Here is a 23,082-nt window from a genome sequence, read left to right as displayed (position 1 = left end):
TTTGGTGGCGCCATAAAACTGCACTGGTGGCGCCCGGTTTATTGTTGCAAGAGGCAAGCTTTTCCCTCTGGAAATTGCTTCATGCATCTAACGGAGTGGATCTGTATGCCGTAACAAATTGGTCGAAGGTGCTCCGTTTTTTGTTTTTTTAAGACATGGCTGCTGACCTGGGAAAGGTTTTAGTTCTGTGGTTAACTGCAGTCCTGTGCATGTCTACTCAGAAGAAAGACCCATTGAGTTCAACAGGATGTACTTGTAACTGTGTACTGGACTGCAGCCTAAAAGAAACCATCAGCTACAATTGCCAACCACTGTACAGTGGTACCTCGGGTTACAGACTCCACTAACCCAGAAATAGTACCTCGGGTTAAGAACTTTGCTTCAGGATGAGAACAGAAATCGTGCAGCGGCGGCACAGCGGCAGTGGGAGGCCCCATTAGCTAAACTGGTGCTTCAGGTTAAGAACAGTTTCAGGTTAAGAACGGACATCTGGAACGAATTAAGTTCTTAACCCGAGGTACCACTGTATTGCTATGCATCTCCTCTCATTCAGTAAGCTGATGTTTTCTATTTCTATTATTATTATTATTATTAAAATTTGTATACTACCCTATACAGATCTCAGGGCAGTTTGCAACACAAAATTACAATATGAAAGGCAAAAAATATGGTACATAATAAAAATAAGAACAAAAACCAATAATCCCCACTTCCACAACACATTTAAGTGGGCATCTATAGAGTCCAGTGGGCCTTATTCCCAAGTAAGGGTGCATACGATTGCAGCCTAAGCTTTAAAGGGGGCTTGTATGCGTGCAATACTGTCAGCTTAACATTTTTAGATGATAGCATTGCTGGTGGGAGATGAGAGTCCCAAAAGCATCTCGGGGGCACCAGGTTGGCAAAGGTTGCTGCAGGGAGACTTCTAGCCTTTGCCACTGCTTTGTTGTGTGGGCTTGGTCAAGCTACAATCTCTTGTTTCTTAGATAAGACCAATACCAGCTGCAAAGGGAGTGTTAGTGTAAGCTTAGGAGTGCTCTTAAGAATCTTTTTAACAAACAAGGGCATAGTAACGAATGTGGGTTGTGCTGCATTTTATCACTTTGCGTGCTGCTTGAGTTCCTTTTTCTGGGGCTTGGCCTTTAGCGCTGTGAGATGTGGAAAAACCGGTTTTTATGTTTAATAGCTGCACTTCCCTTAATACCCACAGGCGCAGCCTCCTTTGCCACGACTGCTGCCTCGCCTGCAGCTAACACCTCTGCCTGTGCTGCTTTCCCTTGCAAGCATTTTCTTACCACCCCAGCTGCCTCACACAGAGGCAGCTGTGTCTCTGCCTCTCCCTCCTTTAAAAGGAAAACAAAAAAACCCTCTAAAAGTTCTCTAAATCTACCTCTTGTGCAAGGTGGACGTGTGATCACAGGTACCAAGGAAGCAGACTTCCGCTCTGCCCCAGAGGGTTCCAAGGCATTCCAGAGATGATGGCTACAGAAGATGGCAGGAATGTGAACAGCCTCAAGGAAGTGTGGAGCAGAGAAGAGAATGCCTTGTGTGCAGATTGCGGGGAACCTGGTAAATCAATTTTTGAGGCTTCAGGGCAGAAGTGGAGGGCAAATGTGATGGACGTCTGAGGCAGTCAAAGAAATGACCGTTCCTTGGAAGGTGTGGCGGGTTGTGGGGAATTAATGAAGGAGAAGCAGTGCTAGCACGTTTGGCCATTGTGTTTTTAATCTAGCCTGGAGCTCCTCCAGATAACTTATGCCTTGCGCAAAGCTTCCATGGAGATTAGATTATATCTGGTATTTGGTGAGTGTTCGTTCTGATTTGTTTGCGGGTATGTTATGTGACAAGGAGCATTCATCCTAAAGTGTGCGCAGGGCATTCATGTATATTTCCATTAATCACTCGTTCATTCATTGCTGTTTTAAAAGTGAATTTGTTGTGCTAGGGCAGAGGTTTGGGGACCTCAAGCCCGGGAGGCCAAATGTGGCCCTCTGTACCTCTCTGTTTGGCCCTTGCACCCTTCTCAGGCCACACCCATGGCTTCACCCCCTCAAGTGTTTCTGGCTGATTGGAAAGTGTTCTTGGATTCTAATAATGGTCCTTGGGTTGTTATTTTTACGAACCGCCATGTGACATAAAATCCCAGGGTGGGCCACAACAAAGTGAAATACGGCATTTAGAATTAAACAAATTTCAGTCAGTGGGGCCTAAAATTAATGCCTCTCAAGGGTCAATGGCCTTGGTGAAGGGCTGCATCTTCCAACCCTTGAAGAAAGCTTGACAATGAAGGTGACAGAAACATCTTTGTGGTGAGGGAATTCCACCACTTGGGGGCCGCTGCAGAAAATGCCCTCTCACTAGCCTTGAGTTTGGGGCTGTCAAGATGGCGGATAGAGAGTGGACCTTAGAAGATTGCCCTGGAATGATTGTGGCAAACCTAAACTGTGCTCCTGTCCTGCTTGTGGGATTACCACAGGCATCTGGCTGGTTACTAAGAACAGGCTGATGAAGGGCCTTTGTCTTCATCCAGCAGGACTCCTCTTATATATTAGTCAAACAAGGCCTATCAAGAACTTTGGGGTGGGTTAGAACCTGTTTATTAAATAAATATAATACCCAGTCCAACCACTGATACACTTTTATTCCCCTTAGACCCTGACTGGGCCTCCTATACTTTGGGCGTCTTCCTCTGCTTAAACTGCTCAGGGATTCATCGCAACATCTCTGACATCAGCAAAGTCAAGTCACTCAGGATGGACCACTGGGATGAAGGTCAGGTGCAGGTGAGTCTTGTGTCCCCAAGAAGCTACTCACTCAATAATATATTTGCATAGGAGATGCAAACAATTCGCCCCTCTTTTCTCTCAAGAATGCTGGGAGTAAAGAGGGAAGGGAAGAAAAGAAAAGAAAAGAAAAGAGAGCACCAAGCTTCAGAAATGTAAGACTGGTAATCATGGAGGATGAGAAAAGGTTGAGTTCTCCTGAGGTTGCTGTGTCAGGGAAGGAGGGGACCCCGGGGCCTTGTAGAGGTCAAATGTCATGGTGATGTGGCTGGTGCATAAGTGTGGAATAGGGAAGATAGGGATTTGTGTTAGATGAGGAGTCACTCAGGTGGCTTCTTCCTCTCCTCCCACCAAAGCCTGGATTGCTTTGTGAGTGTAGCAAAAGGGTTTGAATTGTTTGTCACAAATCTGAAACAGTGAGCTGGGGCATCGCCACAGATCTCATTAGCGGGGAGTTTAATAGTGGCAGGATTTTGTGATCAAGAACGAAGCTTGCCAACTGCCTGAAAGTGACTGGTCCATGCTCAAGAATGAAAACATTTGGGTGCCAGTCTAATAGACATGCAATTTTATTATGTGTACTTGTTTTTAATTTTTGTTGATTTCATCTGTATTTTTGGATGAGCATTTTATACTGGGCTGCACATAAATCATACATTTTAAACACCCCCAAATAATCATGCAAACGGCATTTTTTTTCAGGGTGCTGAGAACTGTAGCTTTGTGATGGGGTAAACTACAGTTCCCATGATTATTTTGGAGGGGGGTGCATGCTTTATATGTGCTTTAAATCAGTGGTTCTGAAACTATTTCAGGCCACTGCCCTCTTGGTTCCATAAACTCATCCCCAGTACCCCCTACCCTAGAAAAAGCATCATTCAGAATAGTGGTTTACCTGACCCACCAAGGACGATAATAGAACAATAAAATTCAAAACAGTAACAGTTAATTCAAAATCCAATTGAAACAGTTTAGTTTAACTAATTCAACAAAATTGATGAACTGGATCGAGTGTTACCAGCTTTTGAAAGTCATTTAACAAGAGGCTTAGATACATTTAGTAACTATTTCACTGTTCAGCAAATTCTTAATGTGTTGGATGGGCTTGATGAAGTGATACCAGTATCCCAGTGTCTGGTTTAAAGTCACGTAGCAAGAGTCTTAAATCACCTACTTTAGTAATCTGAAGTCTGTTTCATTGCTTGGAGAGAAGTTGGATGACCACACTAAAACCACGTTCCACCGAATATGTTGTTGGAAATGCAACACGGAGCTTTTTGACCACTGTGTTCAGAAATTTCCTTCTGTAAACAAACCTCTTGGTACAATTTCTTAAGCTTTGGCTTCAGCTCAATGCCATTTTGTAGCTCAGGGCTTGTCCACCTGTTAGATGACTGCTGTCCAAGTTGACCTGTGTGGGGTACAGGCTGGAGGGGTCAGTGGAGAATTCAGTCCTGCTGGCTGCAGGGGTCTCCTTTGTCAGTATGTTTCCCACTTGGAATACACTGGGAAAACTGCACCCAGCAGGAATGAACCCTGCCCATCCGCTGATATCACCCAGTAACATCAGATGATTGACTGGTGGATGTGGTTTGGAGAAATTGCCTTGCAGGCCAACTTGGACCCTTCGGCAGCCCAAGACTGGCATTCAGCCTGGAGGTTTTCTCCTCCCCACCAACCCACTATAGCGTATAGTTGGAGGACAGCTTTGCAATGTGTAAAATGGCCCTGATTCCATTGATAACAGAATCCCAGAATGTGATTTCAGCCTAATCTCCCCATTTCACTGTGTTCTGATTTTGGGAGACAATTAGCTGCACAGACAATGGATATTGCACAGAGTTGTAGGTGGCAAGGCTTTTGAAAATTTATGGGGTGGTACGTAAAAGTAGGACTACCCAGGAGAGCATCTCTGCCAGCTGATCCTGGCTAGCTGGAGCTGATGGGAGTTGGAGTCCAAAACATGTCAAGGGCACCAGGTTGAGGAAGGGTGGCTTACATGAAAAGGGTATGAGCATTAACTTGTCCATCTTCCCCTTTTTAGTTTTTGATGCAGCATGGGAATGCAGTGGCCAAGGCAATGTATGAGGCCCATGTTCCTATGTACTATTACCGCCCAGTCCACACTGATTGCCAGTAAGTGCCGAATCTCCATCGGGGAAGGGAGAAAGGGTTGTGCATTGTGAGATTTCTCTTACCTGTCACCATATCATCTCTCTCGACTTCCCACAGAGTTCTGAGAGAGCAGTGGGTACGAGCCAAATACGAACGGAAAGAATTCACAGAGCCAGGAAAACATCCGCCATATTCCAATGGTAATCCTTCTGCAGTGGAATCAATCCCTCTGAAAAGCTAGCAGCCTTGTGACCAGTGCCAGATTTACATATAAGCTAAACAAGCTATAGCTTAGGGCCCCACTCTCTTGGGGGCCCCAAAAAAATTTAAAGGGGAAAAACCCCTGACATTTTCAAAATATAAGATAAAAAACAAATAAAATAAAACCAGTGTACATACAGCAACAGTGTTTTGTGTTGTGTAGGCTCCTATGATGAAGTAATGGGCCCCGCCTGCTAGCCTGCTCCCTAAATTATCACTGGTTTGCTCATTTCTATATATAGGGTGCCTACATTCTGCGTGGACTGGTTGCATGGCAATATGTGCAAATGGCTTTAGATCCCTATTGGGTCCATAAATTACCTTATAGCATACATTCAACACAAAAAACAGCGACAATTTGTTGTTGACAAAGGACAGCTGGACATATAAAGGGCAAAATTACCTCCAGTAGTTTAGGGCCTCATCAAACCTAATCCGGCCCTGTATGTGACAAGTGTTTTTAGGGTGGCCTGTCAAGATCCTGGGGTTCTGGTGGCTGCCCCGGGATGCCAGGTGCAGCCTCCAAGAGTTTTAAAGAAGAAGACAATTTGGCACATTGTTTTCCCTCCTTCAAACTCCCAGAGTGGGTCATGAAATAACATAATCAGGGCTGCTCACCAGAGGAAATGGTTTACCTGTGAAACAGGAAGAATTATAATTCAGTGCTTGTGGCCTGTATGTAGCAAAGGGTGTGAAAACAGAGTGGAAGACTATCTCTGCGTGTGAATGCTTCCTCAGTGGGGGCAGGCAGAGCAGTTTTCAGGTCTACCGTCCACCCTTTTAGAACTGAAGTACTTACAGCATGGCTGCTACTTTTTCTTATTGCAAAGCCTCCCCTCCAAAAAAGAAAAGAAAAGAAGACTTCAGAAATTCAACTATGCTTTTTCCAGCAGCATTGGAGGAAAGTGCTACCTGCTGAATTGTTGCTGTCACACAGCTGTAAAAAGACACAAGGAACGGTCAGAGGAAAAGTGGAAGCTAGAACTTAAGTAGCTAGTCCTTAATAACCACAGATCAAATAATTCCTCGGTCATCTCTCATCTAGGATGTCTCTCACCCTGATGGCATGGAGGAGAACGCACTGTGCTAAAATATGTAGACTTTTGGAGTAGAATGATGGAGGGGGTTGGTCTCTGTAGGTCAGTATGTATCTGCTGTACAGAAACCTCAATGGTCAGTGCGCAGGGGTCATAGCTTAGTGGCAGAGCCCCCCCTGTTGCATGCAGAAGGCCCCAGGTTCAGTCCTCTTGAGATCTCCAATTAAAAGATGAGGGAGACCCTGAATGACTGCTGCCAACCAAAACAGAGAATATTGGGCTAGATGGACAAATAGCCTGGTATAATCTGTTTACAAATGCACTAGGTAAGTGAGGTGCAGGAGCAACTACACAGACCTCTTCCAGACAACCTTTTCATTGAGCATTAATTCTTATTTGCTTGCATAAAGCCTATGCAGAGGTTAGGCAATGTCTGGTCTTTATTGAGTATTTGTTGTGATTTGCTTGCAAGGAGGTTATGTGACTGAGCATTCATCCTCCCGTTCTTGCTTCTTCCCCTTAATCATTTGTTCATTCCACACTTTTCAGTGCATTCCCCCATTGCTTTCCTAACTGCAAAAAGTCTCTCTCTCTTTCTCTCTCTCTCTCTCTCTCTCTCTCTCTCTCTCTCTCTCTCTCTCTCTCTCTGTGTGTGTGTTTAAGTGGATTTTTTGCGTTAGGATGACAGGGCACTTTAATCCACTTCAGTTGCATGAACCTAAATTCCCAGTATATGCTGGAATTTCTCCCACAACATACTGGCAGTCTGTAGGCAACCCTGATACATGGCAGCTTCCTGTGTGTCTTGTGCTGGCCAGGGCATGTAATCTCCAGCTTGCATTTTCCTCCTAGGATTGAAGGAAGGGATTCTGTGGAAGCGAGGCAGAGACAACGGGCAGTATCTTCCTCGCAGGTTTCTGCTGTCCGAGAGAGAGGGCTGTCTCAAGTATTTTGTCAAACAGGATGTGAGTAGCAATCTACTTGTGTGAGTGCGTCCCAACCCGGAATGGGCAACCTTTCCTACAGTCTTCAGAAGGATGCTGCAGAATTTTACCGTCATCTCCCATCTCTTCACACTTTAAACTGTTAAGGGCCTGCCTGTTTTTATTTTTGCTTATGAAGCTCTGCAAGATCCCTTGTGCACCAGTGGTGTTGTATAAATACCAACATTATTTTCTTTTCAGGCCAAAGAACCAAAAGTAGTTGTTAAAATTGACACTATCAATGCCACGTTCCAGCCGGAGAAGACAGGGAACCCAAATGGCCTGCAGATCACCTACCTGAAAGAGAACAAGACTCGCAACATCTTCCTTTATCATGAGGATGGGAAGGTACAGGGGCCGTGGCTAGCAGTATGGTGTGGCACTCTGTAGGAAATTGTGGAGAAAGTCTGGATTTGACAGAGTCTTCTATCAGAAGATGGTCTAGATAAGGAGAACAAGCATTGCCTGCAACAGCTGCAAATTAAATACAAGTCCTTAGCACTGCTAGGAAATATGGCCATGGTAGGAAACCATCGTGGGGCAGGATGCTGTTTGGATTATTATGAATTCTAGCTGTGGGAGATGTTCACTGATGCTGCCCAGGAACTTTCTCCAATTGGACTTTGAGTTCCTCAGACGCATGCTGCAAACTTACCAGGAAGAAAGTTCCATAGGCATAGGGGATTAGACAAATTCATGGAGGATAAGGCTATCAGTGTTTACTTGTCACAATGGCTAAGTTCTGCCTACATTGTCGGAGGCAGTGTGCCTCTAAATACCAGCTGCTGGGGATCACAAGTGGAGAGAGTGCTGTTGCATTTACATTCTGCAGGTGGGCTTCCCATGGGTTGGCCGCTATAAGAGCCGGAAGCTGGTCTAGATTGGCTTTTAGCCTTGTCCAACAGGTTTCTTAGAAACCAACAAGATTTGCTTCTGAGTAGACCTGAGGGACGCAGGTGGCGCTGTGGGTTAAACCACAGAGCCTAGGACTTGCTGATCAGAAGCTTGGCAGTTCGAATCCCTGCGAGGGGGTGAGCTCCCGTTGCTCTGTCCCTGCTCCTGCCAACCTAGCAGTTCGAAAGCATGTCAAAGTGCAAGTAGATAAATAGGTATCGCTCCGGCGGGAAGGTAAACGGCGTTTCCGTGTGCTGCTCTGGTTTGCCAGAAGCGGCTTAGTCATGCTTGCCGCATGACCCAGAAGCTGCACGCCAGCTCCCTTGGCCAATAAAGCGAGATGAGCACCGCAACCCCAGAGTCGGTCACTACTGGACCTAATGGTCAGGGGTCCCTTTACCTTTACCTAGACATACTTAGGGTCAAGCTTCCGGTTCATTGTTCTTTTGTGTGCCATTCCTCTATCTAGGAAATTGTGGACTGGTTCAATGCAATCCGCGCAGTACAATTCCACTATTTGAAGGTGGCCTTTCCTGTTGCCAGTGATCAAGAGGTGAGGAAGTCATGGAACAAGATTGGGCTCCTTCAGGCAACCTGTTTATCCAACATTCATCCTGATTTTCTTGCACAAAGTTTGTGCAGAGAATAGACTATGGCTGGTCTTTATTCATTTTGATTTCTTTGCAGGAAAGTTATGTGACAGCAGCATTCATCCTGATTGTCATGTCAGGTGTTTGTTTGGTGTTTACACATTGCCTTGTCAACCACTTGTTTATCCCACACTTTTCAGTGCATTCGATTTATTAGCTGCATTATCTTTTTAAAGTTGGTTTGATTTCTTTAAAAGTGGATCTCTTGTGCTGGGGCAACAGAGCACTTGAATCCACTTTGACTGCACAAACCTAAATTTCTGGCATGTGCTTGCATTCCTTCTGCATAGCCTGCTTGCAAGGCTGCACTACAGACTTAACTGGCTTCCTAGTGTCATTGCAAATCTAATTACTTTCAGCTCTTTGGCCATCTTTGACTCAAAGTGAAATTGGGTAGAGTGTGTGTGTTTGGTTGGGCCAGCATTAGGCATTTTGTGTGTGGGGGGGGGGGTGTCTGTGGAGCTGGCATGTTTGGGTTTGGCTGGACAGAACTAGTTGTTTTGATACCTTGGGTAAAAAGACGTTTCCCCCCTACCCTACCCCACCCCACCCCATTTCCAGTTTCAGTCTATCCAAACCTTTGATTATGCATAGTATTTGAGTGTCTTCCCAGCCATTTCTGATAAGTCAAAAGCTGTCCTTCTGTTGCAGCTCAAAAGCCGGCTGACTCGGAATTTCCTGAAAGAAGGCTACATGGAAAAGACTGGGCCCAGGGTATATCAATTTATTTATTTAGGTTTCTATATTTATTTTAAATCTCTGTTCATCTCAGAAGCTATTGCAAGGTGACAATATGTTTTGTTGTTGTTGTTTTTAAAATCCCCTGCCCCAAGGTTTAGCCAAGAGTAAACTATCAGCAAAATGAAAACAGCAAGAAGGCATCTTGTGAGATTAAGGTTGAGGCAGTCACACTGCTTCACTTCCAATCAGTACATATCCCATAATGTTTTATACCACAAGTGTTCTGGTATATTTTTGTCCTGCTTTGGTATCCTCTAACACCCTCCCCCCACTCCCCAGACAGCGTTAATGTGGTAGCACTGGGGAAGCACTGTAGAACAAATCAAAGTAGGAAAAAAATCCACTACAGTGGTACCTCGGGTTACATACGCTTCAGGTTACAGACGCTTTAGGTTACAGACTCTGCTAACCCAGAAATAGTACCTCAGGTTAAGAACTTTGCTTCAGGATGAGAACAGAAATCATGCTCCGGCGGCAGCAGGAGGCCCCATTAGCTAAAGTAGTGCTTCAGGTTAAGAACAGTTTCAGGTTAAGAACGGACCTCTGGAACAAATTAAGTACTTAACCCGAGGTACCACTGTACTAATGCATTATTATTGTGTTAAGAACTTGTTGTGGAATACCTGCAATAAACAACCGTCTGGGTGGGCCCTCTTAACTCTGTGCTACTAGGGCAGATGTGATATAGGAATTGAATGCACTTCTAAAGCCACTATCGAAGATTGACCAGGAGAGGGCTCCCTCCTCTTGTAAACATCTCTGGTTCTTCTGCAGCAAAAGGAGTCTTTCAAGAAGCGCTGGTTCACTCTGGACCACCGAAGGCTGATGTACTTCAAGGATCCTATGGTAAGCCAGCAATCGGATTGCCCCTTATCCCCTCCCACCTCACTCTGCTCTCAGTTCTTTACTATGTTACACTGTCTTCCAGCAGATGAATAGCCGTCTTGCGTTGCTTGAAACAGGAGCAGAGTTGCTGACTATCAAACCTGCTCCTGTTGCCATGCTGATTTAGGAACCTAAAGTTTTAGTGCTTGCTTTCTGCCCGTCAGACTTTCGTTAAAGCTGGGTTTCCCCCTTCTCTGACCAGTGGCAAGCTCAAAACAGGTGCAAAGAGACAGCTCCTGAAACCTTGAACTGTGGGACTTATTCCCCACAGGATGGCCCCCAACTTGGACGGCTTTAAGAGACGGTGGGAGAAATTCATGGAGCAGATGGCGATCGGTGGCTACTAGCCTGATGGCTGTCCTCTGCATCCATGGTTGGAGGCCTCTGAATATCAGCTGCTGGAAACCACAGGGCATGAGGGAGTGGTCTTGTGTTCAAGTCCTGCAGGCACTTGGCTGGCCATTGTGAAAACAAGACACTGGAATAGATGAGCCATTGGCAGGAACGGGGAACCAGGTTTCCTTGGACTGTAGCCCCCATCACTCCTGACCGCTGGCCATGCTGGCTGGGGCTGATGGGACTTGGAGCCCAACAGCATGTCAGGCCATCTGTCAGGGATGCTTTATTTGAGATCCCTGCATCACAGGGGCTTGGGCGAGATGACCCTTGCGGTCCCTGTCAACTTCATTATTCTACAATTCTATGATTACCTTCTAGAGGCCCGTAGGTTTCTTATCCCTGTTATGGAGGGAACAATGGTGGGAAATGTCCACTCCCCCAGGCTGCTGCTTCAACTGTCTCAGCTCCTTCTGCTCCTTCTAGCATTAAAGGGTGGGGGTTAAGATAGTGGCACATCATCAAGCCTTACTCCCTCCCCATTGTGCCGCCACACACCCTGGGAAACTGTTTTGATGACCCCATCAGAGTTTTCTCCCCACCCCAAATCTTTTTTATTAAGTTTTACATTGCAAATTTAAATTCAAACATTAAACACCAACACCATCATTTAGGATTCCCTGAATCCTTCGACTCCCCTCCACCCTTCCATAGTTACCACTATCAATCTTTTTTCAACTGCTTCTCTTATTTTTTCTATTTTTCTTAAATAATCCATTTTTACCATAATTTTTAGTACATTACAAGTACCCCTCAAATCCTGCCAAAGTTTTTAGTTGCTTACAGAGTTCTCTTAAATACATTGTAAATTTTTCCCATTCCTTCTTAAAGTTCTTCTCTTCCTGGTTTCTGATTTTCCCAGTCAATTTTGCCATTTCGGCATAGTCCATCATCTTCATCAACCATTCATCTCTGGTCAGGACTTTGTCTACTTTCCACCTCTGGGCCTGTAGTATCCGCGCTGCTGTCATTACATACATAAATAATTGTTTCTGCTCCTTTGGTATATCTGCGCCTAAAATTCCTAATAAAAAAGCCTCTGGTTGACGACCCCATCAGAGTTTTCATCCTGGTCCAGTGTGTGCTCTCGGTCGCTAACATGGACCGGAATCCTAAGGCACGTCTCCTATTTCTCTCCTACCTTGCAGGATGCTTTTGCGAAAGGTGAAGTGTTCATAGGTAGTGATGGGCATGGATATGGTGTCCGGCAAGGGCTGCCGACCGGCACGCAGGGCACCTTCACCTGGCCGTACGGCATCACCATTATCACACCTGACCGGGAGTACCTCTTCACCTGTGAGACTGAGAGGGAGCAGCAAGAGTGGATTGCAGCCTTCAGGCACGTTATAGAGCAGCCCATGACACCCCAGGAATATGCAAGTAAGTGCCAGAAAGACTTTCTTCTTGGGCACTTGAGTCTGAGGGGTGTGTGTGGCAGGGATCTATATTGAGAAGTAAAGTGCTGTCATTCATATATATATATTTTTCTAATTTACATTTCAAAATATTCATTTAAACATCCTTGAATCAATGACTTCCTTTCTTCTCTTTCCGTGGTCCATTTTGCATACCATACATCCCTGCATGTTTCACATGAACTAAACCATTCTGTAATCCATTGTTACATCCATCAAAACTTATTTACACTGTTGAATTTATCTTAATGCTACCAGCGTTTTTAAATGCACACAATTTTCACCCATATCTTCAGTAAACATTTTTCAGTCTTCTTTAAATGTACATTCTTCTTGTTCTCTTATTCTGTATGTTAAATCTGCAAGCTGTGCATATTCCATCAGTTTAAGTTGCCATTTTTCTTTAGTTGGGACCTTGCTTGTTTTCCATTTCTGGGCTAAAAAAACACGGGGCGCAGTAGTAACATACATAAATAGTCTTTTTTGACACCTGGGAATTTCCCTCTAAATTATCCCCAACAGAAAGGACTCTGGGTTTTTTTGGAAAGGTACTTTAAAACAATTTTTTCAGTTCATTATATATCATTTCCCAATACCCCTTTACCCTTTTACAAGTCCACCACATATCATATCATATCATATCATATCATATCATATCATATCATATCATATCATATCATCACACCACAACACTTTCTCCTTCCCACCTCCAGAAAACACATGTACATATTCAGGAGGCTCAGATGAACAGCTTTCATACATGCTCACATACATTGTAGCATTTTTGCTCTTAAAGCAGCACTGGGGAGCGGGGGTCTCCTACACCAGAACTGGCCTGGAGAAGCAAAAATTCATCTTCCCTGCCTCTCTATCTTCTTCTTTCTAACTTACCTGTTGCAGCTAACTGTTCTTTTTACAGTGAGTGTGCTGCTGCATTCGGAGCAAACAGTTGTTCCCATTCTCTCCAGTGCTCAAACTGCCCCACACCTGTTTGCTTTGCTTGCAGCAGTGCCTCGACTGTAAAAAGATTTTTTTAAAAAGATGCTGGAGACTGCCAACTATTGTGCAGACATTGTTTTAGGAAACCCAGAGGCTGCAGGGCCTCTGACCTGTGCCCCAGAAACTGGTCTTGTTGGTGCTTCTGTGGCTGACATCTGGAAACCCCACCCTGACTTCTGTGATTTTACCAGGCACTGTCCACATCCTTGAAAGCTTGTCTCTGCATCCTTGAGAACTAGAAACTTAAATTATGAGATAAAACAAAAGCTGCATTCCGTGTGCCCAACACTAAATTCTGTTTGAGAATATACGTAATTGCAGAACTCGTCCATCCCTGCTCTGATGCCTCCTCTGTTTTCCTACAGTTGAAGCTTATTTCAAGCTGAAGCCCTAACATCTTTGAAGGAGAGAGACTTGCTGCTTTTCTACTTGTTGGTCTGCCCTCTTGGGAAACACAGGGTTAAAGAAGGCACCCTTTCTCAAAGAAGCTGCTATGCTATATTCCAGTGCCTCGTGGTTGGGATCCATTTGGACAGCAGAGCTTTCTGCCATTTTGATCAGCAACGGATCCAGATGGAAAGCGCAGGAGCTGATCAACCGAGGCATTATTTGTCCTGTCCCACCATAGGCCTGGCAGACTTGCTTTCTATTGGTCACACTATATGTGGGGGCCCTCCTCAGTGGCTTACTACTGCTTGCTGCTGATTGGCTGCTGTCTATTCAAGGCTTCAACAGGAAGATAGAAAACAACCACTCATCAAAACAGCTGTGTGTATATGTACCAAACTGATGACTATTTTATTTTGCTCCTGTTTCTGCTGCTGCCCCATGTCTCTTACTCTCTGATTATTCTGATGTCCCGGCTGCCAGGTTTCCCCACTTTGCTATCTATTCAAAACCATGATAAACCTGCTATCTTTCTCTTGACTTCAAGTTCCTGGCAGCCTGCAGCAGTACTTGTCTTTTGAGTTCATATTGTTGCCTCCAGTAGAAAAACGAGGACTGTCCTGAGTGCTGAGGCTGCTCTGGGTGGTCCAGCCATGCATGCCACTCCACTGCCTGCAACTTCTGTGTTTTCCATTCAAATGTAATGAAATTTCTACTTATTTCCCCAAAGCATCGGACCAGCCAAATAATTTCAGGAAGATTGGTCAAAGGGTATCAGTTTTATAAGGCATTGAAAATATCATTGCATATCCTCCAAGGTACTCCTAATTTTTGATGGAGAACCAACCGCCTATTCCTCTGCTTGTAACTTGGCATGATAATTTTGGTGTGCCTTTTTAATAGACCCCATTTTATACCTGACAGATGCATTGATCTCTCTGCCTCTTGTCCTCTCCACATCAACTTTCTGTGACCTGTATAGGCTGCTCCAGACTGTTTCTGTTTCTTCATCTCAGCGGAAATGAGGGAAAAATAATCAAATGAAAGATGTTTTTGTTGTTGTTCAGAACTCTTCAATTTGAATTCACATATGTTATCCTAACTAAAAGAAACTAATGAGGCTTCTTCCTTTCATTTTCCATTCATTTCCCACAATGAACGTGGAGATAGCTATAACAACACAACTTGCTCTTCTTTATAGACAAGCTCTTGAGGATTCTTGCCAGCCTGCTTAGCCCTCTTCTCTGATCCAATGGGCTTCTCCTTATATCAATTAGCCCTCTCTGCCAGATAAAGAACTCGAATTCAGGTTTCTCTGTCTGCCCAGTTATTTAATGTAGGCAGAGGAAAGGCAAGGGTTAAAGGTCCATCAGGCATAGGAGCCAACTCCTAGGGGCTGAGGTCAAAAGATATGAGGGGGCTATCCTCCCCCTCCTAAGTTGATGGGCATTGCGATTCAAATACTGTGTGTGTGCTGTGTCATGTGATTGATTATCACATGACAGGCCAAATGCGTGGCTAAGTATGAGCTGAGACATTGATCCAACAAGTGACACACTCCCTCCCACTCCTTTCTTTTGAAGAGCAGGGAGGGCACAAGCCTTAGCCCACCTGAACCTACTCCAGGCTACCTGCTCCCCTGACGCTCCTCTGTCTCAGACATTTTGCCTCCCTCACCCTGTTCAGACCCTCTGCCAGGTCATCCAGCTCCCTGATCTCTTCCTCTTCAGGATGATTCAACTGTCCCCTCTGTGACATCCCTGAGGGGCTGATGACAGTGGAGAGGGCAGCTTTGCAAATTGTCTCAAGTCCCAGAAGCAGAGGCAGATTTATGGGAGCACATCCAGAATGCCTAAATTGAGCTCCGAGCCGAGAGGGTGTCACAGGGAGTTCTGCAATAATGACAAGTGATGGAAGGCAGGCAGGAGGGGGCACCAAATTTTGGCATTGCACTGGGCACCACTGCACTGCCAGAAGTGGGGGGGGGGTAGATTTTTTTCTGTTTCATGAAATGCCTTGCAGAAAATGACTAGAGATGTATCAGGTTGCATGTGAGCAAGGATGTTGTGTGTGTGTTTTGGGTTCAAGAAGATGAGTTCTGAGTGGCTCAGTAGGAATGCTGGAAATGTTTGTAGGGGTATTATTTTATTAAACTGACTCCAGAAAGAGCACTGAAACAATCGGTTATGCTGCCAAACCCTTTGCAGTCATGCTTTCCTCTCGGCCGATCAAGCTGGGCTGATGGAATGGCTCATCTAGCACCAAATTGCCAAGGCAGCTGTTTGCAGCTGGATTCCCCCCTAACTGCGTTTGTGGAGCTTAAGAGGAGGGAAAATGGCTAGCTAGAGAATTCCACTTAGTGCTATCGGAGATCCCTGGCATTAGCATTACTGCTGACTACATGGCATAAACGAAGGGTATTGTTCCAAGCCATGACATGCAAGCAAAAACCTCACTGCAAGCGTGTGCATGCCTCCTTACACGTTACTGGTAAGCAACGGCCAACAGGATAGAGTTTTGTCATTTCTATGCTGTAGGGAATCTCAGGTCCAGGAAACAAATGCAACCTTCCAGGCCTCTCAAGTCTGGTCACCTCAGAAGGCTCCCTTGGCCACTCAATGCACTGGCCTCCCTTCACATCCTGAAAGTTTTTGCCTGACCGGAATGTGCCCTTGAACTCTGACAATGCTGCAAGCCTATCTGGACAGAGGATGGAGAAGGGTTTGTGTTAAACTATCCTAGAGGTCAAAGATGAAATGTACATTCATTGGGCCACCCACTTTTGCTTCTGGCCTTGCCTGCCACTGGTATGTGGTCCTTGGACAGTGGTCAAAAAGGGTCAAATAAAGGGCTAAGATAGGTTGCCCACCCCTCCTGCATGCCTGTTGTGTAGAATTGAGAAATGTCCTGATTTTGATCAAGATAGGGAAATTTGCAGGGGCAAGGTAATATCCAGAATGTTTAAAACAAAACTACAAGCAAGCAGCTGTGTTGGTCCTTCATTAAAAACAAAAAAAAATAACAATAACATTTGAGGACCTATTAATGTTGTAAACAGCTTTTATAAAGCTGTGTATGTGCTTAATCTTTAAAGCCCATTTGAAATTCGTACTCCAAAGAGTCCTGGGCACTGTAGTTTGTCAAGGGTTGTTCAGAATTGTAACTCTGTGATCCTAAAAGTAAAATTAAAAATGAGATGCTGTCCTTTGGGTTTTTGACTGCCAGGCTTAGTTGACTTGATGCATGTTAAATGCAGCCGGCTGTGCACCATCCATGCGCCATCCAGCTATGATGACATCCTTGTGTGTGGTTTCTACTGCAACAGGCAGATATTTGCACTGAATACAGCTACCCCTCTGCAGCATGTTCATTGCTCCGCTTCCCAAAAATATTTTTAAAAAGGAACTTATCTCAGAGAATTGTTCTCTTTCCCAGTCCCTATTTGATCCAGTTCCTTAACCACATCTGTATTAATTCAGGACCTTCCATTCCTCTCTTTACGGGGTTGAGGGCAGAGAAAGGAAGCAAGCAGAGGCAAGGTTAAAAATAAAGGAAATACAGACAGAAACAGGAATGTTGAAGAGAAAAGTATTCTGCAATCTGCTGGGTGGTCGCACTACAGTGCCATTAGCTATTGCTGAGTGTGTTTGCACTTGAGTGTGAAGCCATGAGTCAGAGATGCTCCGCCACTCAGCGCGAATGATGTTTTTGAGGGGGGGCTGCCGTTGGGAAAGCACAACTGCCCTGCATCTCTTGGGGAGAAGAAGACGAGGAAGAAAGCATCTTGGTTGCCGTGGGGCTAGTTTTATTTGTGTCAACAAATGCTTGATGACAGAAGTCGTGGAGGGCCGGCTGGAGAGAGTATGAGAACTCTGCAGCAACAGAAAGCAGCAAGAGGATGCCATGCCATCAAATCTGTAAGCGTGGAACGGATGTGCCTTCAAGAATGGTAAGATGAGCATGGGATGCAATGAGGACATCCATCCCAATAGCCTATGAAGCTCACACCCACCCACACCTAAGTGATTTTAGTTTCTTCCCATCATCCTTTGCCTCCCTGCCCAGCAAAGGCTATCAAAAACACACTGTGTGTGGTTGGTCGTTCCTCTTAGAACCAGAGTGCCTCAGCTATCCAATGACGACGGAACTAATTGAAGAAGCTTCGCTGGGCAATTTCTCCTATGATGTTGAGCGTGGAGAAGAAAGTCCTGTCACCAGGGCCTTGGGCGCAGTCCTCCTCCTCATGTGTCTCTTTGGGACGATGGGCAATATCTATACGCTGGTGGTAGCATTTGGTGGCATGTCTGTTCGCTCGGCGGGTTCTTTGCGCATCTACGTGGTCAACCTGGCCTTAGCCGATCTGCTGTACCTTTCCACCATCCCCTTTGTGGTGTGCACATATTTCGCCCAGGACTGGTTCTTTGGGGACGTGGGCTGCCGGTTTCTCCTCAGCTTGGACCTGCTGACGATGCACGCCAGCATATTCCTGTTGACGGCCATGAGCGTGGAGCGTTATTGGGCCGTGACCAGACCACTAAGGGCCAGGCAGGCCAAAAGCAGCTACCGCAGGCTTGCTTGCGTTGCCGTGTGGCTAATCTCGTCTTTGCTTACGGTACCCATGATGGTCATGATCCAGCAGCGGGAGGGCAGGAGCGGAAAGCTCATCTGCTTCCCCACGTGGACGCCTGGTGCTTTCCAAGTGTACCTCACGGTTTTGTTTGGCACGAGCGTCCTCGGGCCTGGTTTGGTTCTGGGGGTCGTGTACTCCCGGCTTGTGCAGGCCTATTGGGCTTCCACAAAAGTCATGTGGTCGCCTGTGGCGAGCAGGGCCCTGAAGCAGAAGCTGTTTCCCAGGATCTTCAGCATCATCGTAGCCTACTGGGCCTGTTTCGTACCGTTCTGGGCCTGGCAACTCACCAAGCTATACTGGCCAGAGGACTTGGAGATTGGGCCGACCGCCCAGGCTTACCTCAACTTTGGCGTTACCTGCTTGACCTATGGCAACAGCTGCGTCAACCCTTTCCTGTATACCTTGCTCACCAGGAATTACCGCGAGTACATGGCTGCTCAGGGCGGAGAAAGGCCACGTAGGAGGCATGCTTTCTTTAAGAAGAAAGCACATGAAATGCCTCAAGCAGAACGTGTGTCTGTGGCAGAGGGAGGAGGGCTTGGATAAAGGAGGCAAAGAGTGGCCATCAATAATCTACCCCAAGGATGCCTTTGCCTCTGCCTGCACAGCTGGTCTTAGCCTTGGAGAGCAGCAGCAGCAAGATGGGGAACAGTGACTGCAGACTTCGCTCTGGGAACCTGCATGTTTGTTTGTTCACACTAAACCGTTTTTGGCTTAGTGTTGTTTTGTAACTGGGCCATAGTGTATACCAGAGGTAGGAAACCTCTGCCCCATGGGGCAGATTTGGCACACCAGGCCATTTCCCCCAAACCACACTGACCCGACCTATAGCTGCTGTTTGGCCTGGCTTCTAATTTTTCTATGCAATTCTGTTTAACCTTCTTCTTTTCTGCAGATTAGTTTTCCCTAATGTACAGTTCTGTATGTTATTTTCACTAATACAGTGGTACCTCGGGTTAAGTACTTAATTCGTTCTGGAGGTCCGTTCTTAACCTGAAACTGTTCTTAACCTGAAGCACCACTTTAGCTAATGGGGCCTCCTGCTGCTGCCACGCTGCTGGAGCACGATTTCTGTTCTCATCCTGAAGCAATGTTCTTAACCCGAGGTATTATTTCTGGGTTAGTGGAGTCTGTAACCGGAAGCATATGTAACCTGACGCGTATGTAACCCGAGGTACCACTGTATATGTATTTTTATGCACACTTTACCCGAGTACATACGTTATGGCTGGAGAAGTGCCTTGCAAGATTTGAAGCAGTGTAAATTTCCAAGTTTGGCTGTGTCTCGATGTTTGTGTTGTTTCAGAAATTTCAAATTGGGTAGGTTTGCCTTTAAATGTGAACTGAACTGAATTTCTCCCCATTCCTACCTATGGCTCCCAATCGAGACAGTGAATGCCATTTGGAAGTCTTTGCGTTGCAGCTGTCCTGTAATAAGTACAGCCAGATCCGTAGATGCAGTAATCACATATCCTTCCCCTGTTGGCTCCTGTTTTCATTTCTCTCTCCTTCATCTGTTGCCTTCCTTGTGTTGACAGCTAGACTGTAAGCCCTTTGAGGGCAGGGACCTCTCCTTTGATTCTTCAGTTAATTTAAATGGAGGATGCTTTAATAATAGTAGCAACAAACATTCTGTTCTCCACCCCACCCCCAAATAAGCATGTATTGTGATCCATTTGCTAATACAAGCAGCTTTAGTAGGCAGTGTAGGACAAATTATTGAGGACTAAATGAATGCAGCATACAGGAGGCAGAAAAGAGATTTCAGCAACAATGTTAAGTGAGAGTGCGGAGGAAGGAGTCCAGTGATGATCTTTGGTGCAAGAATAGATGTTTCAAATACACAAATGTCTCTGGTTTCATCTGTGAAATATTGGCACGGCATGAGACCAGCTTAGCAGCAGCCAAAGAAGGAATGTCTTATGTGGCTGTAACATACCTCATAGCAGGAGAACTTCAGAAGGCAGGAAAATATGTGGGGAGAGAGGGGTTGGGAGGTCACATTTTCCTGTGACTAACGGAGTAGTTTGTAGAATATAACAAGGCCTTTAAAAAGTTGGTACGTAGTTGATCCACAGCAAGGTGAATTTTTTCTACTGCACACATATAAGTGCTTGTTGCACCAGATCAATCTACATACAGGAGTTAATAAGTTTTTAGTGCTTTATAAACATTAAGAATAGTCGTCAGTAAAATCCTGCTGAATGAAGAACAGCAGAATCCTTTGCAACTGTCTCAGCTGCAGACTGTCACTGTTTTGTGAGAGGGACTCAATAACTTGTAGGTTCCTGAAATCAGAATGGATTAAAGAGGTCTGCCACTCTGGTGCAACAATGCCAGCTTTTTAAAATAAAATAAAAACCCTGACTTTTTGTGGTTTGGCAAGCAACACCCCTGCTGTAACGGTTTTGCAGAGGATGTGGTCTTGTCTGGCATGCCTTTTCTAAGCTCAGCAGCACAGTGGCAGGGCAAGCACCACCAGACGCATTCCCCTCCAAAATGATTCTGCTTGCCCTTTGAGATCTGTGGAGGAGGTCTCTGTGGTGCATATGGGCAGGGCCTTTTCTGTCATGGTGCCCAGACTTCAGAACGTCCTCCCTCAGGGTGCCTGTGAAGAAGAAGAAGAAGAAGAAGAAGAAGAAGAAGAAGAAGAAGAAGAAGAAGAAGAAGAAGAAGAAGAAGAAGAAGAAGAAGAAGTAGTAGTAGTAGTAGTAGTAGTAGTTTGGATTTGATACCCCGCTTTATCACTAGCCTAAGGAGTCTCAAAGTGGCTAACAATCTCCTTTCCCTTCCTCCCCCACAACAAACACTCTGTGATGTGAGTGAGGCTGAGAGACTTCAGAGAAGTGTGACTGGCCCAGGTCACCCAGCAGCTGCATGTGGAGGAGCAGGGAAGCGAACACGGTTCACCAGATTACGAGTCCACCACTCTTAACTACTGCACCAAAGACTGCATTGTCTGCAGTCATTTGCGTATTCTGAGGCTGCAAACATCCTATACATTTAAAACACACAAGTTCCCTGTGGAACTTTGCTCAGCATGCTGGGAATTGTAGTTTTGCAAGGGGTAAACTCCAGTTCCAGGATTTGTTGGGGGAAGTCATGTGCTTTAAGTGTATGGTGTGTATGATGAATTCAGCAATGCAGTGGGGAATTCAAGAGTGCAGAGTCCCTTCATGATAGCCACGCCCTCTGACAGCCACACCCCTTCCAAGATTATACAATAATCTTAAAACAATACATTAATAATAATTAGGGATGTTTTGCAATGATCAATGGTCTATCTCAATATGTTGCCTTTCAACTGCATCTACTATTTTCTGTGTGCGTGTATCAGCAAATGATTTGGAATGCTCTGTCTCCTTTTGGAGTGACTTAAGTTGCGTCTCCCTTGACATTCCATTGCGCATAACAGATCCTGCACACCATTCAAGAACCTGTGTTTTCGGTGTTCCTAAATGCTTAGCTTTGGAGCATACAGGACAACTTCTCCCTGGCGATCTTCCCTAGGAGCCAGTCCTCCATAGCTGACTCACCTCCTTTCACTCTGGCTGACTCTTAAGCATCATAAAAGCTAAGCAGTTCCCCTTTCGTGCTGATTGTGTAGTTCTAGGATGCTGGAGACATGGTCCCTTCTGCAGAAATAGTAAAGGGTCCCTGACACCCCACCTCCCACGACCCCAAATCACTACACATCTGAATGAATTTGACTGGGCTTTACTCCTCACTTTATTTCCAGAAGGGTCCATGCTCTGCTTTTTGTTATATTTTTCTTGAGGCTTTTATTGTGTTCTAAAATACAATTGCATGCCACTTCAGGAGACCTCTCCTTAAAAAGCATGCATGCATATAAATATGTAAAATAAACCAACTATTCAAGGGATTGTCTCCCACCAATGCATTCTCAACTGATCCACTGACATTAATAGACGTAAGATAGTCATTAACTCCAATGGATCTACTCAGAGTATGACTACCATTGGCTACAGCCCAAGGTAAATAAAACAACTATCCGCTCTTGCACTTGATGACCCCAGTAGGTTTATGTGTATTTGTGTGTTGTGCACACCTATGATACAGCGACGGTGCCTAAGAACATGTGAGCAGCACCTGATGGAGGAGCCTCATCAATTGGCCAAGCAGGCAGTGTTGGCTGGTGCCCATTGGTACCAGTAGGGCAGAAAGCAGGGAGATCAGCAGTAGGTGGCGCTAGAGCCAATGGGCTATTCTAGTTTTGTCCCTATCATCCTACAAGGGCAACATGGAGACTAAGGAGGAGGAAGATACCAGGCATGGCCACCCCTTGGACTTGCTATAAGAAGACAGGCAGATGATGCTGTGTGCAGACTTAGGTTGGAGGGATGGTGCCCCATTCCACCCTACCCCCTGCTCAGTCTCCACTGCTTCCAGTTGCTAGAGAGATCAGACTTCAGTGTTCTGCTTAACTCCTTGCCCCTCTCTATGGTTACTGGACGCAGGCCACCTTAAAACAATAAAATAAAGAAATGAAATGTGCACCTGCACACAGTGGTGCCTCGCAAGACGAAATTAATCCGTTCCGCAAGTCTCTTCGTCTAGCGGTTTTTTCGTCTTGCGAAACAACCCTATTAGCGGATTAGCGCTATTAGCGGTTTAGCGGCTATTAAAGGCTTAGTGGCTATTAAAGGCTTAGCAGATTAGCGGCTAAAAGGCTATTAGCGGATTAGCGGCTTAGATAAAGGGGGGGGAGCGAAAAAAAATCAGAACACTCGCAAGACGTTTTCGTCTTGCAAAGCAAGCCCATAGGGAAAATCGTCTTGCGAAGCAGCTCAAAAACAGAAAACCCTTTCGTCTAGCGGGTTTTCCGTCTTGCGAGGCATTCGTCTTGCGGGGCACCACTGTATTATTATTTTTTAAAAAATTCAGA

General features: G+C 45.5%; 1 protein-coding gene and 1 pseudogene across 2 annotated transcripts; both read left to right on the top strand.

The window, feature by feature from the left end:
- The first annotated feature begins 232 nt into the window (after positions 1-232).
- Positions 233-14,086, top strand: LOC308596250 (arf-GAP with dual PH domain-containing protein 1-like). The gene is made up of 12 exons (XM_081211131.1): positions 233-255; positions 1,403-1,569; positions 2,653-2,783; positions 4,828-4,919; positions 5,016-5,098; positions 7,049-7,161; positions 7,381-7,527; positions 8,543-8,626; positions 9,375-9,437; positions 10,239-10,310; positions 11,894-12,125; positions 13,525-14,086. Exons 1-12 carry the CDS (start codon positions 248-250, stop codon positions 13,551-13,553), a joined length of 1,221 nt encoding a protein of 406 aa, XP_081067257.1. The 5' UTR covers positions 233-247; the 3' UTR covers positions 13,554-14,086.
- A 1,768-nt stretch (positions 14,087-15,854) lies between these two features.
- Positions 15,855-20,783, top strand: LOC308596253 (urotensin-2 receptor pseudogene; annotated as a pseudogene). The gene is made up of 2 exons (XR_014013363.1): positions 15,855-17,339; positions 17,393-20,783. The product of XR_014013363.1 is annotated as a urotensin-2 receptor pseudogene (transcript).
- The last annotated feature ends 2,299 nt before the right edge of the window (positions 20,784-23,082 follow it).

Source organism: Podarcis bocagei (assembly GCF_964188305.1).
Source record: "Podarcis bocagei genome assembly, chromosome: 10".
Lineage (NCBI taxonomy): Eukaryota > Metazoa > Chordata > Lepidosauria > Squamata > Lacertidae > Podarcis > Podarcis bocagei.
This window is presented reverse-complemented; position numbering and strand designations above follow the sequence as displayed.